An 18,772-nucleotide genomic window follows, 5' to 3' on the forward strand; every position below is an offset into this window, starting at 1 on the left:
CCTGTAGCCAAGAGTTATCTTCATCCTCAATTGATGCTTTCCTTTCCCTTTATTCTGTATTACCAGCCTGTGTAGAACGTGTGTCCTCACTCAAGGAAAGATGAAGATTGATAAAAAAAATAACCAGAATTCAGTAGGCATTAAAATGACTTCACAATATCATGTACTAGCATTCTAATTTCATAACACAATACTCCAAAGTCTATGTATTCCCAAAGTTCAACTGCAACTTTATGTGAACCACAGTTAGGTCTTTCTGTAGGCTTGTGATGTTGGGTTAGGCTTGAGGTTTTTCTGTTCTAAAGGTCACTAGGAAGTAGAAAGCTTACCTTAAACAACTATAATACAAAGACACAGACATACACACAACACACATGTGCACATGCACACACAGATACATTCACACACACCTACACACCATTTCCACACAGACACATGCGGAGAGAATGCAGCGAACACAAGGCAATCGGTGTTGATTCTGCCTGCTGCCATCATTTGGAGGCACAGCCTGTACACTAGGAAGGACAACCAGGATGTAAACAGGAAACAGACAAGCACTGACTCATGAAGGATGGAAAGAGAAAGAGCTAAGGTATTTCTTAAGTGTAATACACTTAGACAATGACACAGAAAAAGGAACGCACATGCTTATTGAATTAATTAGTTAATTGAAGACTAGTGTCCACCAATACATATTTGAGAAAGCCTTAACTGTACTGCCTAGGGTAGGGAGAAGCAGGGAGACATCACAGGTAGGTTGAGCAATGGGGACACAATAGAGATTGGAAAGATTCTTCTCTTGGGTAGTAGCACAATTTTATGCAATATAGAGTTAAGCATAGAAGCAAATGGGTGACTACTAGTTCCTTGTGGCTCTCACTATTATTAATTTTTAGGAATTAGGTACCTAGTACTTTATTATTGAGCCTATAGGACCAGATGTGGCTTGAAAGTAGTTCCTTCTGAGATGCTATCAAGAGATGATGAGGGAGGAGATGACAACTCTGAGACAGTTTGTATCTCCTAGTCTGAATCATTAGCAGAAATAGCCACTTCTGGAGGACATAAAGAGCATCAGGCATTTACTTTTGAAAGAACAATTCAGCCAAAAATTAGACTAAGGTATCAAGGTATAAAATGTTGAAAGTGAAGATGAAGTATATAAAAAAATAAATTTGTTATGATTCCAGTAATAAAATAGATGAGCTGGGGGCATATTAGTGAATAAAATAGATATCACACTTTGGTCAAATTGTGTTTACTTCCTCAGATAGAAAAAGACAGCAAACAGCACTATGTGAGCATTTGGGAAGCAAGGAAAATCATGGCCAAAGTGCTGGCCAAGGACAGGGGAGTACTGAGAGGCAGCTTGTAATTTTAAGAACAGAGATCAAGAGAGAGCCACAGAAATGTGACATTGCAGCAAAGTCTTGAAGGGTTTTTCAAATTTGAGACTTGAAATGCAAAATTTGCTAATCATTTCTTTGTTGAAGCTCTATTTATTTTCATCTCAAGCACGGGGAGGAAAACATGACTTCTTTTATTAACCCCCCCCCAAGAAAAGGATGCTATTTTATGTATTTTTGTATTTCTAAGATTTCAGAAACACTTTCGTGCCTGTTTCTCAAGGTTTTTTTTTTGTTTGTTTGTTTTGTTTTGTTTTTCTTTCCTGTTTTGCAATTCAGGAAAGTACCCAGCTTTTTCACTGTATGGAGTACCTAGGGACACTCACTATGAATCTCCAGAGTTCAAGTACTTAACCTGTGGCAGAGGCTCAGTGATGTTTGTGACTTGATTGCCTTAATAGTATTAATGGCACACACATTTTTATTAAGCATAATGGAATCATATTGTTAAAAGTTTCTTGATTTTTCTTAGCCTTTCATGACATTCTACAAGCATACACACTTTCTTCAATTAAGACTTTTTTCCCTCACATTGTCAGCCTTCAAGGGATTAACATGCTCTGGTAGTGTGCATTTAAACAATAATTTAATAAAAATAAATCTAATTCGTAGGCTATGCACCTCTGTTTGACAGGACAGAGCCTCCAAAAATATCTTACGATGGTAAAAGATGAATTCTCATGAAGTCTCTGGAAGGAAACAACATTTGGGGACTGTTATCTAGAAGAGAGGACTCTAAATAATAGCTCCTTGCTCAGAGTTCTCCATTAATTCATAGATAAGTCAATTGGCACTCATCATTTTAGTCATTGGAGGCTAGTATAGTTAAAAGGAATATAAAGTGTACTACAGCAATAAACAGAAGCCTTGTAACAATATAATGTGTAGTGGGAAAGAGAATTGGAAGGTCTATAAAAACTGCCAAAAAGAACAAAAAATATAATTAAGGGAGCAAAAGACATATTGAACACATTCTCAGGGACTATTTCAGACAGCAGTAAATGTCTCTCCGGATGTATCTCAGAGAAAGGAGAGCAGAGTAGGGAACCAGTTCCATGAAGAGATGAGAGAGAAAAAAAAATACCAACTAGAATTGTAGGCAAAGAGTAGGATTAGTTTCTGTGAATTTTTACCTTTCTTTAAAATATTTAAGAGCCATCTAATACGCAGATCAGACAATCTGAAAGTCTTAGTTGAGGGTAGGTCAAATGAAGGAAGAAGAAGACATAAGCCAAGGTGACATTTCAGGCAGACAAGCTCAAAATAAGGCCAATAAACTGTAGTCTAAGTAGTTGAATTTGCACTTCACAGCCAAGCTTTCCTAAGTCCATTATTTTAAGTTACATATTATTTAGGAACATACTCCCTTTCTTCTATTTTGTGAAGGCATGTCAGTTACACACCAGTTCCTCAACAACAGAAAATAATATTTCTAGTAGAAAATGTTTTTTGACAGTGAATTTTTATTACTCGGACCAAAGGATTTCATCTAGTGAAACATGTCAGAGTTACCTGGGGAGTTTTGTCAATAAACACACCCCTGCTGAGACCTATCTCTGTGGAGTATCTTATACCAATCTTTGGAAATACCCTGAGAATTATCACTCCTAAATCCTAAAATAATTGGCCACTGTCCTGAAATGTAACTGCACAAATGTAGCTGAATAATCAAAACAAATTATGGAATAATGACAAGGTATTATAGGAGTAACAGGCAGAACTGATTTTTCCAGGTACAGATTGAAATTTGGATATGTACTAAGCTAATTTCTGACAGAAAAATCTCATTACTACTGGTATCAGATGATGTCAGTCATTGTGGTTTCCTTCTGATGGGCAAGTCCCAAACTTTTCTTAATGTGGTATCTAGAGAGACAGAGTGAAACCAATCAAATGGACCATTGAGTTTGTGGCCCTCATCACTCTCTCACACATTTCCACACACAAACCTTTCCCAATGAAGTACAGGACATTTTCCATCTTTCTCTGGAAAACAAACTTGAAATTCACAGGTTGTATTTTTAACTTAAAACAAAATAAATAAATTACCTATTTAAAAGAATGTGATTTTAATAAGAAACACTAAAATAGTTCTGCATATAAGTATAATGTATATATATATTCATACATAATTGAAATTTAGAAGCACAGTGTTGAATGAAAGGCAATCAAAACTCCATTTTACATGCAAGAACAATCATTCTAATGGCAAGAGATTTGAGCACTTAGGATTTAAAGGAAGGATCATATTTCTGCAGACATTATTATTGAAAAATATCAGGCTTCTGCAATTTAATACTTGAGAAACTGAATGTGTGCGTACAGAACACAGACAACTCTCCCACACCATGTGTGCTACCAAGCTAGAGAAATAAAGAAACAAAGATCTTAGCATCAATTATTAAACGCCTAATGGTTTGTAAATGTGTGTGTGTGTGTGTGTGTGTGTGAGAGAGAGAGAGAGAGAGAGAGAGAGAGAGAGAGAGAGAGAGAGAGGGAGGGAGGGAAAGACAGAGACAGAGAGACAAGAGGCAGAGAGAGACAGAGAGTAGTGGAAAGCAAGATATGGAGGGATTCGACCCTACGATTGCAGTCCTAACCTGGGAAAAAGACAGAAAGTAGAGAATTGGTGCATTTCTCCCTTCAATGACCTCAGCTAGCCTCACAGAAAGGATAGTCATTCTCCAACAAGTTAAATGCATGGCCAAACTGGCTTCCTGTATAATTGTATCTATTTCTCTGACATAATTATTTGAGGCAAATTTCAGATATGTACTTTACGACTGTCAGGAGGTAACTACTAAAAGATGCAGAACCTTAAAAACACAACCCCAAGACTACCATCGATCCTACAAGAGATTCTATGTACTGCACTCAAATACCAATTTGTCATTCCAGTTTCCTCAGTTGCTATGGAGTTTTTTATGTCACATATGACAATGGACTATAGTGTCTCCTAGAACTGTGATCTAACACATTTTTTTCCTCTCCCTTGCCCTGTAAGGAAATTGAGATTTAAATTGTTTCAACAATAGGGTTATAGTATTTATGAGGACTGGGTGATGTTTGCTTGCTTCTTAGATAAGTTTCTCTAATTGTTCCCTTTTTTAGCCAAGAATTTTATAGAAGCTAGTTCAAAGATTAAGACAGCAAAGTAATCGAATTCAGGATGCCCATAGCCAAAAGCAAGAATCAGACAGGGATATAATTAACTCTAATAAAAGGCAAAATACAATATGCTTTTAGAGTGTTCTACAGGATTTGCTGTTGTATCAGTATTAATGGAGTGATACAGTTTCAACTTCTCCACAACCATGACACGGTGTGGAGAGGGTAGCCCTGCGGACACTTGCATGAAATACCAGAATTCTGTGGAGCATAATTCAATAGGTAATCTCAAGGATTCCTTCTAGCTCTAAACCTCTGAGTGAACACGAGCTGTAGATATAATTCATGATGCCTTTGTAAGCTCACAGACTTCCCTTAAAGGTATACTTGAGCAAGGCTAGGGAATATTAAGGAGAAAAAGTCACTAATGGCAGCTTTCCAGCTAACTCGAAGCATTTCTAGTTTGCCAACAACTCTACAAAGTAGACTTAGACTAGGCAATGCATCGACATGCTTTAGTTCCTTTTCTAAGCAAAACAAAGCGAAACTCCTGATAGAAACAGAAGCCATCTATTTGGGTAAAGGTTTCAAGAGGCACAGAGCAGCTCAATGCTTGGGTAGGATGATTTCAGTAAATCTGCCATATGCCTATTTATGCCTGGATACTTTATTGTCAGAATTTTATTTTTCTCTGTGTGTCTGGTGTTTTGTATTTTGCTCCTGAGATTGATGTAACTGCTTCTTTAGGCACAGACAGCACACATTGTCCTGGAAGATGGAACAAAGATGAAAGGTTACTCCTTTGGCCATCCATCCTCAGTTGCTGGTGAAGTGGTTTTTAATACTGGCTTAGGAGGGTGAGTATTCTGTCCAAATGCTTTTCCCTCTATGTAGAAGACGGACTGGGTGATGTAACTCATGATAACATGTTGAAATCACTGCACCATTGGATTAAATATTGTAGCTCCATAGGGCTTTGTGTATGTCCTACTGTAGCCAGCCTGGAAGACAGGTATAGACACATACTTGCTGTAACTGCAAAAGATATAGAATATAGAAGCATCAGTTGCCCCTTAAACAAAACAGAAGAAAACTAATCCTAGAAATGCATGTTGTGAAGACATTTTGTGAGACTACCAAATGGGGAGATATTGATCTGATGGCAGCGAAACTTGAAGCACAGGGAAAACAAAGCATCACAGTACAGGGCCATTGTCTCAGTGAAGTTAAGACCCACTTCTGCTCATTTAATAAGAAACACTTGAGTATTTTGTATAATTTTGCCTTTGAATAAAAAAGATGAATTAACTGAGAATGGTCAGGAGTGACAAGGCACACATATCTAATATTCCTTTAAAGATTTATTTATTTTTATTATTTATTCCTGTGTGTATGTGTGTGTGTGAAGGTACACACGGTAACCAGAGAATGGATCTTCCTGGAGTTGGAATTATGGGCAATTTTGAGTTGCTTAATATTAATGCTGGGAACTGAACTTAGGTTCTCCAACAGAGCAGTAAATGCTCCTAATTCATGAGTTGTCTCTTTAGTTTCATATCTAGTATTTTTAATAGTTATCAATTATGACCCAATTTAGTATTTAAGATTTACTAACGAATAGGTTGCAATGACAATGAGAACTGTTACATAATTCATGTGGCTGATCTTACCTATACAACCTGGGGAGCAGGAGGCTGCATTTCTGGTCTCAGGATGCAGTAGCAGAGAATAGGATGTTGAACCTTAATCTTTTGGAGTGTTGGTTCCCTGTGTAGAAAGCAAGGGGGCTAGATTACACATTTTAATGACAGCTGGAGACTTAAACCACGTGTATTTTAGGGAAAATAGGGAGCTATTATTTTAAAAGGTTTCCTGTAGAGAGTCAGTCAGCTAGCTTTCTATGAGATATTTGATGAACACTTCAGGGAACTTCACATTAGCCTTGTAAGGAGAAAGGAGCATTGGGTTAACTGATACTGAGTGTATTGATAGATCAAGCCTGTCATGATGTTATTAATGTTCAGTTTCCCTAATCCTCACCTCTCTCTGTAAAATGAAGACTATTAGTGGTTTTTAAATCAGCCCCAGTGGTGAGAACATTAAATTACAGCGTATAAAACCTGTTTGCAAAGTTTTGCTTCTCCAGGCAATTATTTAAGCTTTTCGACAACACTAATTACTAGCTGTGTTAATATACCTGCCAACAAACAACTGTTTAATATAGATCAGAATGATGGAGGGCACTGGAGTTTTCTTCTTGGAGATAGATTACGGGTAATAAATCTTGTCACATCACAAAAGTCAAGCAGCACCTGATGGATTAATTTGCTTTCAACACTGTAACTCTCCGGCGCATGCTACATTTATGAACTTACTAGAGAGTACCATGCGCCTGTGTTTAAGGAAAAGGCCAAGTCCCTTAAAGAAAGAAACCAAGGAAGATAAAATTAATTCAATGCCTTTCTTTCTTGGTGTAGAAGAGACATTCAAATGTTGGGTTAGTCCACAGAACTTATTATTATTATTATTATTTTGAGATATGTAGATCCCATCTACTGTCTGGCTCTCTCAGTAACATGGTTATAATTAAGTTTTTTTTTCATCTTCAAGAAATGCATATATATTGTGTATAAGACTTGGTTAAAAAATTATTAGGTGCTGACCGGTGAGCGGCATCTGAGAAGCAAGCTGATGGAAGCTTGAGTCCGTGCATCTCCCCAGGGAAGGTGGAATGGGAAGACAAAGTGTTCTGTTGACAAATCAGTTCTGGGAGGACTTAGCTCGGAAGGGGTTGAAGAATTGATGTTGACTGCTATCTGAGCTGTACTGGATTGGTTTCAAGGTTGTCGATTCCGTCCTGCTCAGCACCCAAACTCACACTTGCTGTAGTAATCCACAGCGAGATTTGTTTTCAGTCTGCAGGAAGACAAAATGTAAGGGGGCAGGAAAAAACAAATCAGCTATAGTATCTTCAAGTGCATGGAATAAGTGTTGCTGGTTCTTAGTATTTATGGGAAGATGTCGTCCTCCCCACATAATATTTTACACACACACACACACACACACACACACACACACACACATGCACATGCACGCCTCCAACCTTAAAATTCTGCATTCCTTCCAAATTCCATTTTCAGTACTTTAAAATAGTCATTTGGAATCTTAATTTCTGAGTCAGTAATGCTGTAGGTGAGTGATATTTTTCCAAGTTTATAATAGCTATCAAATTTGTAAGCTTCATTCCAATTCTAAATGATTTTAAAATCAATATTCTTAAGTTATTCTTTCATGTGCATTTATGCCTTAGTTTGTTTCTTTCCTGAGTTCTAATCTGTTTATGCACCCACGTGGTTATCACTGTCACAGTGGGTTATTCTTCAGTATCCTAATGCATATTGAAAATTATCTTCAGCTTTTTGATGGTTAATAAGTTTGAGAAACTTTTAGTCTTTGACAGTAAGTATCAGTTTTTTCTCAATATCTAATAGTCTATGGAAGCTTTTAAAATATCTGCAAATATTAAATTGGCAACAATGCATAAAAAATTAAAATATTGGACAGGCGATAGTGGTGCATGCCTTTAACCCTAGAACTTGAGAGGCAGAGGCAGGTGGATCTCAATGAGTTCAAGGTCAGCCAGCTAGGGCTGTTACAAAGAGAAACCCTGTCTTAAAACAAAACAAAACAAAACAAAACAAAACAAAAACCCCCAAAACCTAACCAAATTAAGTAAAAATACCCAAAAAACATTATTAAGGAAATTCAAAAACTTTTAAGTGAAAGAATAAAAACATGAAAATTACCCTGCAGCAGAGTCAGCTTTTCTGCTCATATTAGGCACATCATGGATAAAATTTGGCATCCTCAGGAAATTTCTTTAGGATTGCTAAAGCCTAAAGTCAGCTTTTAGGAGTTTAACCTCATAGTCTTTTGATTCAATGGTTCAGAGACTAAGAATATGTTCGTAGTCATATGCGTTTGCACTTGTATGCCTGATACACTCTGCCTTGTCTTCCTAGGTACCCAGAAGCACTTACTGATCCTGCCTACAAGGGGCAGATCCTCACCATGGCCAACCCAATTATTGGGAATGGTGGTGCCCCTGATACCACTGCACGAGATGAGTTTGGACTTAACAAATACATGGAGTCTGATGGGATCAAGGTAGTACCCGTGATGTTGTGCTAAGAGTCTCCATATGGAAACGTTTAGTTGATTGATTTCTAGGGATATAAGAACGGCAAAGTTTCTCTCACAAAACTATGCGATAAATCCACATTTCAACCTTATTCCTAAGTACATGGGGATACTCTTCAACTTGACAAGTTAAAGTTTTATTTCTTTTTGTTAAGTATTTATTAGGGTACTTTAGATTTTAATGCCTTGGAGGAAACTTATTTTAGTGCATAAAATATTGTTACATCTCTAGATAATGAGACAATAAATGATGAAAGTTTGATAATCAACTGCATATTATTTATTGCCTTTTAATTTAAGTATTAATAAAAGGTAATTTATATGGTGATTAGAAAATTAGCATATTCAGATTCTCTAGTCAAGGATATTTGGATATTATCTTGGATTATGAGAATATAAACAATTTAAGATTCACATTCTGACTTCATTCCCTGCCTACTGTTCAATTCAGAGTGGCGTGGGTCTCACGTTTCTGTTTCCGCAGTCTTTTTCGCATGTATATTAAGAAAGTTATCTTATCTATCATGCACATTAAATAACTAATTGCAAACTATATTATTGATAAGCTAAATAGTTGAAAGGCAGATTGTGTCTGGAAGAGACAATCCCTTCATTTGGGGATTTGCCTGAAAGGCAAACCTGCTTTCCCAAAGGACTGTTAAGGAAAAAATAATAAACTTAAATAAAAGTGTTGATAGCCTTTTCTTACATCATGTTTTCAGAGTTTTAAGACTCTTTATCAATGGCTAAAAATACATTAAAAAATGCAAACTTAACCTTCAAATTGAGACGCAGGAAGTACATGTTTGGTAAATCCCCTTTCAAAGTGTACGTCTGTCTTTCTAGGTGGCAGGCCTGCTGGTGCTAAATTACAGTAATGACTATAACCATTGGCTGGCTACCAAGAGTCTGGGGCAATGGCTGCAGGAGGAGAAGGTGAGACCTTGGATAGGCTTCCTTTCTCGGGTGACTGGTTACTGGGTCTATGGGAAGCCTGGGAGGTCCGGAGCTACTTTAAATACAGAGGATGAAGATGTTTGTGCAACTTTGGGGTTTACAACAACAATAACAGCAGCAGCAGCAACAACAACAGCAACAACAAACACGACCTTGTATATTATTCAATCTTTCCAGAACTCAGGCTCTGAATACACAGAGCTGCATTTTTCAGTTTATCCACTAGGTGGTGCCAACACAGGAGAAGCAGTGTTAATCATTTAGAAAATGCAACAAGGAACATTTTAGAAATTTCCATTGTCTTGAGTAATATTAGTCACCCCCACAATTTCATCTATAGTTTAGCCCCCCCATTCTGGGTTCTAGCACAAGGTCTACTATGACTATGAGCTGTATGTGTAGGGTGTATAATCATTCCATCCAATGTTTTCTGCCATCTTTAATTCTTACCAGTATAAATAGATTCTCATCAAGTATTTTGGATTTTAAACGTTATGATAAACAAAGTGGATATAATTTCACTTAAAGTTATATGGAAAAGCTGTTAAACCTTTCATTCTTTCCATAGTTTAAATGCTAATACCTTATCAGAGGATTCACCCTCAGTGTTAGGGATTCTTGAATGAACTTTCCACGTTTAGTTTCATCTTCACCGTTACTGTAGCTGGGTTTGTTCAACTGTTGCTAATCCTGTACCTGATAGAATGCTATGCCCAGAAAATTCTGATTCTCCAATGAGGGTTCACCTATTGGGAATCAGTGTTACCCCTTTGTGACAAAGTAAAATTTAAAAATAATAATCTTGGTCCTGAATTCCTAGGTCTTAGTTCCTAAAATTTATGAGGAAAGAAGGCACTTCTGCTGTGTCCTGGGCCACCATTGTTTTATTCCCAGCCATTAAATCTTTATTTATCTTGATTTGGAAGACAGCTAGTTTCTGAAATGGTTATTTAGCTCTCGTCTCCCCCTCTGTGTTCCTCTGTCTGTCTCTCCCTGTCTGTCTGTATGTCTGTCTCTTTGCCTTCTCCTTTTTCACCTCTCTTTTTTCTCCTTGTTCCCTGTCTCTCTGTCTCCTTTCTCTCTTTCTGTCTTCTCTCTTCGTCTCTCCCTCACCCACCCTCCCCCGACACACACATGTACTCTTTGTGTTAGCTAACACATTTAATTTTCTTTATGTTAAAATTAACCATTTTAGTTTCAACCTTGTTGTGCTTAAGTGTGCTTTCAATATATAAAGACCATGACTGTCTTTATCCAACCTAATAAAAACTGAAAAGGAAACCAAAGGATGTATTGACTAATTGATAAATAGAATGGACAAATATTAGAAAAACATAACTATATAACACAAGCCTTAATAAAAAAAATGTGTTGAGTACCCACTGTATATCAGAAATTTTTGACTCAAAACATATTTGCATAATTATTTCTTATAAAGTTCACTGATTTGACTCTTTAAAACACAGATTTTTAAAAAATATACATTGTACCTAACATAAAAAATTATACACATATTTCAAAGAATATATATGCATGCACACATGTCTCATCATTTCAAAATGACTCTTTGTGTAGAATGTGACCTATTTAATATCCGAGGTTAAGCACCAAAGCCGTTGCAAGGGACTGATGTACAGAGTTTCTGAGGACAGTCGTGGGCAGTAGGAGTCCGGCGCTCAAGTGGAGCAGCAATTTCCCTGGAACTGACAACACCGTCACCCTGGGTCAGGGAAGAGAAGGAGTGGGGGAATTATTTCCTGCTCGAGAAGATAGATGAGGCTAAGAGCACAACTGGAAAACAATACGCTGGCTCTAATCGCCTCCCACTTCACTGTCACCGGCGTTTTTCCTTACAGGTCCCTGCAATTTATGGAGTGGACACAAGAATGCTGACGAAAATAATTCGGGATAAGGTATGATCATCATCTTTAGCTGAACTTGTGCCTCTCCTCATTTCCCCCAGTGCATGAAGGACTCACTGACGCGCACAGGAGGCAACCTGGCCAGCCCCCTCTTCTCATTTCTATGTCACTGTCCTTCACCCTTCTGACGTGGTTTCCAGGACGGAAGCCTTGATCACCATGCAGCTGGGTGCACCTGAAATTCACCTACCTGGTCAGGATTTATGGAGTGCCTACTAAGTGTTGATTATGACTATAAGGCAAGAATTGGCAGGCTGGAGGAAATATAGCCAGGCCTGAGGACTGTGAAAACTCTTCCCAACACACTGCGTCTTCTGTGTCACCAGTGCGCTGGGCTCACATGAACTCTACCTTTTATAATAGGGACTTTGCTTTTTAAAAAAAATCTGGTTGAATAGTATAGGGCACATAGCAGCATTATAGGTTATATCTGCTTATGGCTGATATAGGCTCATACCAAAAATATAAGTTATAACTTTCACTTCTGTTACTCATAGTTTGAAAACTCAAATTGCATTTCACAAAGCATCAGGAGACAATAAGTTTCAGGATTTAGGGTGTATAAATATAGAAAAGTGTACTTGGATCTAAAAGGTAGGTAGAAATTACCACATACTTCAGTTTGAAAGTAAAAGGGGGTTTTGGTTTATTTTCCAAGGCTTTGGTTTAGCATCCTGGCTTTCACAACGGCACTAAAATCCATGGTGTTTCCACGGCGTGCTGGAATTTCCAACCCGTGTTCACACAATGACTTCTCTAAAATAATCAGTTAAGAGGGAAATAAACTTTTGTTTCCTTCAGTGCAATGATACTGTAGGGAATCCAGATAAGTAGATACAGTGTGTCATTCCCTAGACACCTCTAAGCAGACTTCCTGACAAACAAGTACATCTCAATATGCAGTTGATGAAAACAAGATAACACTGCCATGTCCAATCTAGCAAGAATGATTGTGAAAATGTCATGGAGGGTTGTGCATTCCTTAAAGATCATGCAATCTCGTAACCTACATACTGATGTGTCTAACATGATGATATGCTTTTATTGTGACTTCTAGAAATTTCTGACATATCAAATTGCATTTTCACATTTTTCTGAGGTTCAAATTTGCTATCAAATTATATAATAAATTCTTTTTATTTTTTGGTAGATTTTAGATTTCATCTTTTCTTTCCAACAGATTGTTTTGTCTACTTTCGCTGTGTAATAGTTTTAGGCCCAATGTGCTAGGGTCTCTGGGTCTCTGATTAGTCTACCTAGTTAGGAATCTGTTGACCTGAATTCTGCTGAACTTAACTTTAATGGCCTCAGCTTTCAAATAGCTTCTCATAGGACTGGGAAGACAGTTCAGTTGGTAAAATGCTTCCCTGGAGGCTTAGAGGAACTGAGCTTGAGTCTCACCTATGTAAAGAACATTCTGTCCATGGTGATGCATTCTTGTCATCGCAATGCCAGGAAAGCAGAGATGGGCAGCTCCCTACGACTGATGGACCAGCGATCCTGGTGTTGCCAGCAAGCTCCAGGCCAATGAAAGACCTGCTGTCAAGGTAGACAGCCACTCGAGGAACACACCTCGGTTGACATCTAGCCTCCATTTGCATGTGCTCATGAGCACACATGTACCTGTACACTCCATTTGCATATGCTCACAAGCACATTCTTATGTGAACACACATGTACCTGTTCACCCTCCTCCACTCAGAAGGAAAACATTAATTGTATTTCCTTGAGCATTCCCTGAAAAGCAGCTGCCAACTCCTTTGCCTCATTCCTGTTTGAGAAAATGAAGACCTGCTGATGGTTCTAAGCTATGAAGACATCTAAATGACAGCAGCTGTCCATAGTCTCTGTGGGCTTCTGCTTTCAGCATAACATGTTCCTTTCCACTGTATGCACTTTTTAATTCACTAGGGCACCATGCTTGGGAAGATTGAATTCGATGGCCAGTCCGTGGATTTTGTGGATCCCAATAAACAGAATTTGATTGCTGAGGTCTCAACCAAGGTGAGAAAATTTTCTTCTTACTTTTTTGTTTTGTTTTATTTACTTCAAGCATAGTAGGTTTAAAACATTAAAATCTTTATCTTTCATCTCCCATAAGTGCCTGAGCTGAAAGGGGAACGTGGTCCCACAGCAGCTGATCTATATGCTATCGAACCTTTGCTTGTAAAGTCAGAAACCCTTTCTTACAGACATTCTTGCAATCTCACACCACCATTTAGAAGCTTTTCCCTATAATTTTAGCTCCCCTCTTGTCTTTCACTTGTTCCCTAGTTTAGAGCTTTAGATCATAGCAAATAGAGAAGGCATAGAAGTGATAAAGGCAGACATAACACTGAGTAGGATTAAAAGCTAAAACCACGAAAGGGAAACGAGGGAACATTATAGGAATTAGACAAAATAATAGCCAGGCATGCTCATGCATGCCTTTATTCCCAGCACTCGGGAGGCAGAGGCAGGTGGATCTGTGAGTTTGAGGCCAGCCTTGTCTACAGAATGAATTCCAGGACACCAAGGGCTGTTACACAGAAAAACCCTGTCTTGAAAAACCCAAAAAAAAAAAAAACCAAAAAAACAAAAAACCCAAAACCAAAAAGTACGAGAGAGAGAGAGAGAGAGAGAGAGAGAGAGAGACAGACAGAGAGAGAGAGAGAGAGAGAGAGAGAGAGAGAGAGAGAGAGAGAGAATAAAAGTCTAGAGTCATTCTGTGCAGGGAAAATATTTCTTTCTTTCTCTCTCTTTCTGTCTTTCTTTCTTTCTTTTTTAATTAATTATTTTCTGCAAACCAATTCCAGTCATTCCTTCCTCCTCTCTTCCTGCTACCCCCACTTTCTCCCCACCTACCCCCATCCTCTCTTTGGAGAGGATAAGGCCTCCCCTAGGAAGACAACTAAGTCTATCCCCTCATCTTGTTGAGATAGGATCAAGAACACCCCCTCCCCCCGCACCGTACCAATGCTGAGCAAGGTATCTTCAAAGGGAATGGGCTCCACAAAGTCAGTTCATGCATTAGGGTCAGATCCTGGTTCCATTGTCAGTGACCCCACACACTGCCCAAACCCCACCATAGTCACCTGCCTTCAGGGGACTTAGTTTGAACCTATGCAGGTTCCCTAGTTGTCAATTCAGAGTCAGTGAGCTCTCACTGGTGTGGGTCAGCATATTCTGCGGGTTTCCCCATCATGGTCTTGGCCCCTTTGCTCATATTATCAATCTTCCCTCCCTTCGATTGTACTCCGGGAGCTTTGCCCAGTGCTTAGCTGTGGATCTCTGGATCTGCATCCATCAGTTTCTGGATGAGGGTTCTATAAGGTAGTGCTCAATCTGATTACAGGAGTAGGCCAGTTAAGGCACTCTCTCCACTATTGCTTAGATTCTTAGGTGGGGTCAAACTTATTGTGTATATTTGAGCTAAAGAACTAATGCTCATAATGATGTCTAAGTAACTAAGCTTTTGTTTATAAGAAGGTAGAGAACTCTTTACAGGCATGCCTGTTGGTCTTGACTTAATGTCTTTTAATGAAGGTGTGAATGGATCTTGTGTGATACTCTCTCTGACCTTGGAGATCATAAGAGTCTGGTAGAAGAAGCAAACAAGTCAGCCAGCATGTACAGAATCCTGTGGTAGAGGCTGTCCTTGGCATGCTTACAGGCCACTGCAAAACCATTCATGATACATCACCAAAATGAGGCAGGTGTATCACAGAAGGCTTGGTGGAGGTGTGAAGGCAGACACAAAGAGCCAGCTGTGATAGATAAACAGAAATCAAGCTGTTTCAGGTAGAAAGAACGGCGTGTGTTGGAGAGACAGAGACTTGCAGCAGCTAGGTGTGTTTGATGAGTTATACATAGGTAGATAGGTAGAAGCAAAGGAATCAATTATTTGAATGATACATTTGGCAGATGACGAGTGGATGCCAACTAGATCCAGAGAGTTTCATGTATTAAAGTTTCACTGGATGCAGAGCATTACTGGGAACTATGGGAAATTCATTCAGTATGTTTTGGAGCAAAGTGTAGGTGGACAAAGGATCAAGTAACTTGAAAATAAAATCATGGGATTTTCCAAATGTCAGCAACACTGACTTGGAGAAATTTACCTTAAAAATTCTGTGATCAGTTAAAAACACTATATGATACACTCATTTTCACGATCCTAAGGCAAATTCACACATCCAGTTGTTTGTGATGTTTTATATAGCTTCTTCCACTTGATATAGAAAGCATATGTAATTGGCCCTCTATATATGCAGGTTCCATATTTGGGTATCTAACCAAATATGAGTCAAAATTACTGAAAATTGTGATATATAATATAAATGTGTATCTCTTTTTCTTCTTGCCATTTTCCTAACAATATAGCACAGTGCAATAGCTATTTACATGAAATTTATCTTTCATTAGTTACTGTAAGTCAGAGAGCTCATTTTAAGTGTGCAAGTTCCATTAAAATATCACATGGTTTTAGAAAGGGGGTTTCAGAATCTGTGGGTTTTGTTCCTCAGAGTGGCTGGGTTGGTGCACTTTCCAAGGAGAATGGCTAGATGAGTGAGCGTAAAGTGGGTTTAGGTAGAGAACAGCAGAAATGAGCGTATCTGTTTATTAATTATCCATCTGTCTACCTATACATCTATCCATCCATCTATCTATCATATATTTATCTATTCATCCATCCATGTAATATCTATCTATCTATCTATCTATCGATGTATCATCTATGATCACCATTTATCATCTTTTAAATTAGTTCTTCTTTGTTTGTGTGTGTATGTGTGTATGTATGTGCATGTGTGTGTATGTATGTGTGTGTGTGTGTATGTATGTGTGTGTGTGTGTGTAGGTCAGAAGACAACTTTGCCAAGTTTCTTTTCTCCTTTCACCTTTATGTGGGGGTACAGACAATGATCTCCGATCTTTAGGTTTCTGCAGTAAGTGCTTTATTTACTGAGTCATCTCAACAGTTCTATATTTTTATCCATGCCAAATAAAGGACAAAAATCATAGTGACAACAGCTGGTCCTATTAACGCCTTTGTAATTGAATAATGTTGTGACATCTGTGATAAATGTGTATTTGTATCAGGAAGTTATATAACTTTTGTGAGTTTTGTTTGACTATATGCCTTGGAAATGTTGGTCATTTAATTCATTGTCATATTATTGCAATTTGATATAGCTGGTAACATAGTTTTACTTTATAGCAGGAGTTCCAGGTTAAGAATAAATCAGCACTTTTACAAATTAGTTGACAAGAGACTTTGCCTGTGTCGTTAATGATCAGTTCAGTAATAATTCCCTAGATGCAGTGTTTTCTCTCCCGAATAGCCACAGAAGGAGAAAGTAAATGGTCAATGCCCTTTTCATATGTTTTACTCAAACACACTTTAAGGATTATGAATATATGCTATATATAGACTTTGTGGAGAGGTAGACGTTTCGGTTAAAGCAAATGTTCTTTCAAACATTCAGGTTGCATCATTCATCCAATACCTTTGTCAAGATGTGGAGTCATTCTAAATTCAGAATAGTCTAGCTAACTCTTGAAGCCAGTACCAGTGTGACCTCCAAGGCTCTAGGCTTCTTGCTTTCTCTTTTGTTCCTTTTGTTCATTTGACTGGAGAATTGCTTCTTGGGTAAATGCCTGTGAAAATCGATCTGCCTCCAAGCAGTTCTTAAGATGTAGATAATGATTATGATATGCTCTGAGATCTTTCATATGAAATCTACCATTTAAATGCAAACAACTATCTGGTAATCTAAAGGGGGCAGGTGGTCTATACTAGCTGAGGAATTCTTATGACTCTCATATTGATTTTGCCCATCCAGCCTCTCCCTAAGCCCAGTATGCAGTGACTTAAAGCAACTGGATCTGATCTGCACTGCAATTTGATGATCAAGTGGCATTTAAGGCATGATGTATCCATTACCTCGTCTGCCTCCCGCTGAATCAGGCAACAATATTTGAGACTTTTATTGCTAATGAGGCAAAACACGAGGATGGTGCTTAACTATGGAAGCAGCCAGCTTCTTAAAGATCTTTTTTATCACCATAATGAATAGATTATATAAAACAGCAAAGTACTTCTTTTTCTCACTGAAAAGATACAGTCTGTGATATCTGCTGTGCTTTTCTTACAAATTGATTTTTAACTGCCAGTCACTCCCTAGCAGTTAGCAATCAATCTGTTACACATCTAAGTACAAAACACGCTCAGTGAATTTATGGCCTGGGTCTGGTACTTACGCTGGGAATCTCCTCTCAATGTTTGTTTTGTTTTGCTTTTTTTAATGGCAGGATGTCAAGGTGTTTGGCAAAGGAAACCCCACCAAAGTGGTGGCTGTGGACTGCGGCATCAAAAACAATGTCATCCGCCTGCTAGTTAAGGTAAGTGATCCGCTCCCTCCAGGAGCTAAGGTTTGTAGTGCGGACTATTGTTTGTGCCCTTTGTTTAGAAGGCTTGCTTCAGAATGTCAGGAATCTCCACTTTTCTTGCTGCCTTTGATCCACAAAATGACACACACGTCCCTGTTCAAATGAAGGATACAGACAACTGTGGCTTTGAAAAATCCCCAAGAACCAAAACCCGTGGCAAAGTGACTTTTACCATTTGTTCGTTATGATTTTAACGTACTCATTTTATCCTCTTAGTAGCAAAGGAAGAACGAGGCTTTCTTATGGCATCTTGGTATACATTTAGTTTGGGCTGTTCTCCTCTGCTTGTCCCTCACTTGTTCTTCCCGGTGCTGACAGCACTCTGTTAATCTTGTAGTGTGCTATAGGTCTCTTCCTATTCCCCTCTTGAAAGCCTCCTTTCCTCCCTCATCGGACTCTTTCTAGTTTTCCGGCTTCCGCCCACTCTCGTTCCAATAAAAAAAGCACACACACAGACACACACACAGACACACACACACAGACGCACACACACAGACACACACACAGTCACACACACAGACACACACAGACACAGACACACACACACAGACACACACACACAGACACACACACCCAGACACACACACAGACACACACACACAGAGACACACACACACAGAGACACACACACAGAGACACACACACAGAGACGCACAGAGACACACAGACACACACACAGACACACACACACAGACACACACACAGACACACACACAGACACACACACACAGACACACACACACAGAC

General features: G+C 38.6%; 1 protein-coding gene across 1 annotated transcript in view; it reads left to right on the forward strand.

Annotated features, from left to right (window-relative positions):
- The window catches only part of Cps1 (carbamoyl-phosphate synthase 1), a 107,750-nt gene that overhangs the window by 10,383 nt on the left and 78,595 nt on the right, over positions 1–18,772 (forward strand). The window contains exons 2-7 of the mRNA XM_048458818.3: positions 5,262–5,371; positions 8,537–8,681; positions 9,561–9,650; positions 11,528–11,584; positions 13,505–13,597; positions 17,888–17,977. Coding sequence (XP_048314775.1) covers positions 5,262–5,371; positions 8,537–8,681; positions 9,561–9,650; positions 11,528–11,584; positions 13,505–13,597; positions 17,888–17,977 — 585 coding nt within the window. The remainder of the gene's footprint in view (positions 1–5,261; positions 5,372–8,536; positions 8,682–9,560; positions 9,651–11,527; positions 11,585–13,504; positions 13,598–17,887; positions 17,978–18,772) is intronic.

Source organism: Myodes glareolus, chromosome 1 (genome assembly GCF_982192425.1).
Source record: "Myodes glareolus chromosome 1, mMyoGla1.1, whole genome shotgun sequence".
NCBI lineage: Eukaryota > Metazoa > Chordata > Mammalia > Rodentia > Cricetidae > Myodes > Myodes glareolus.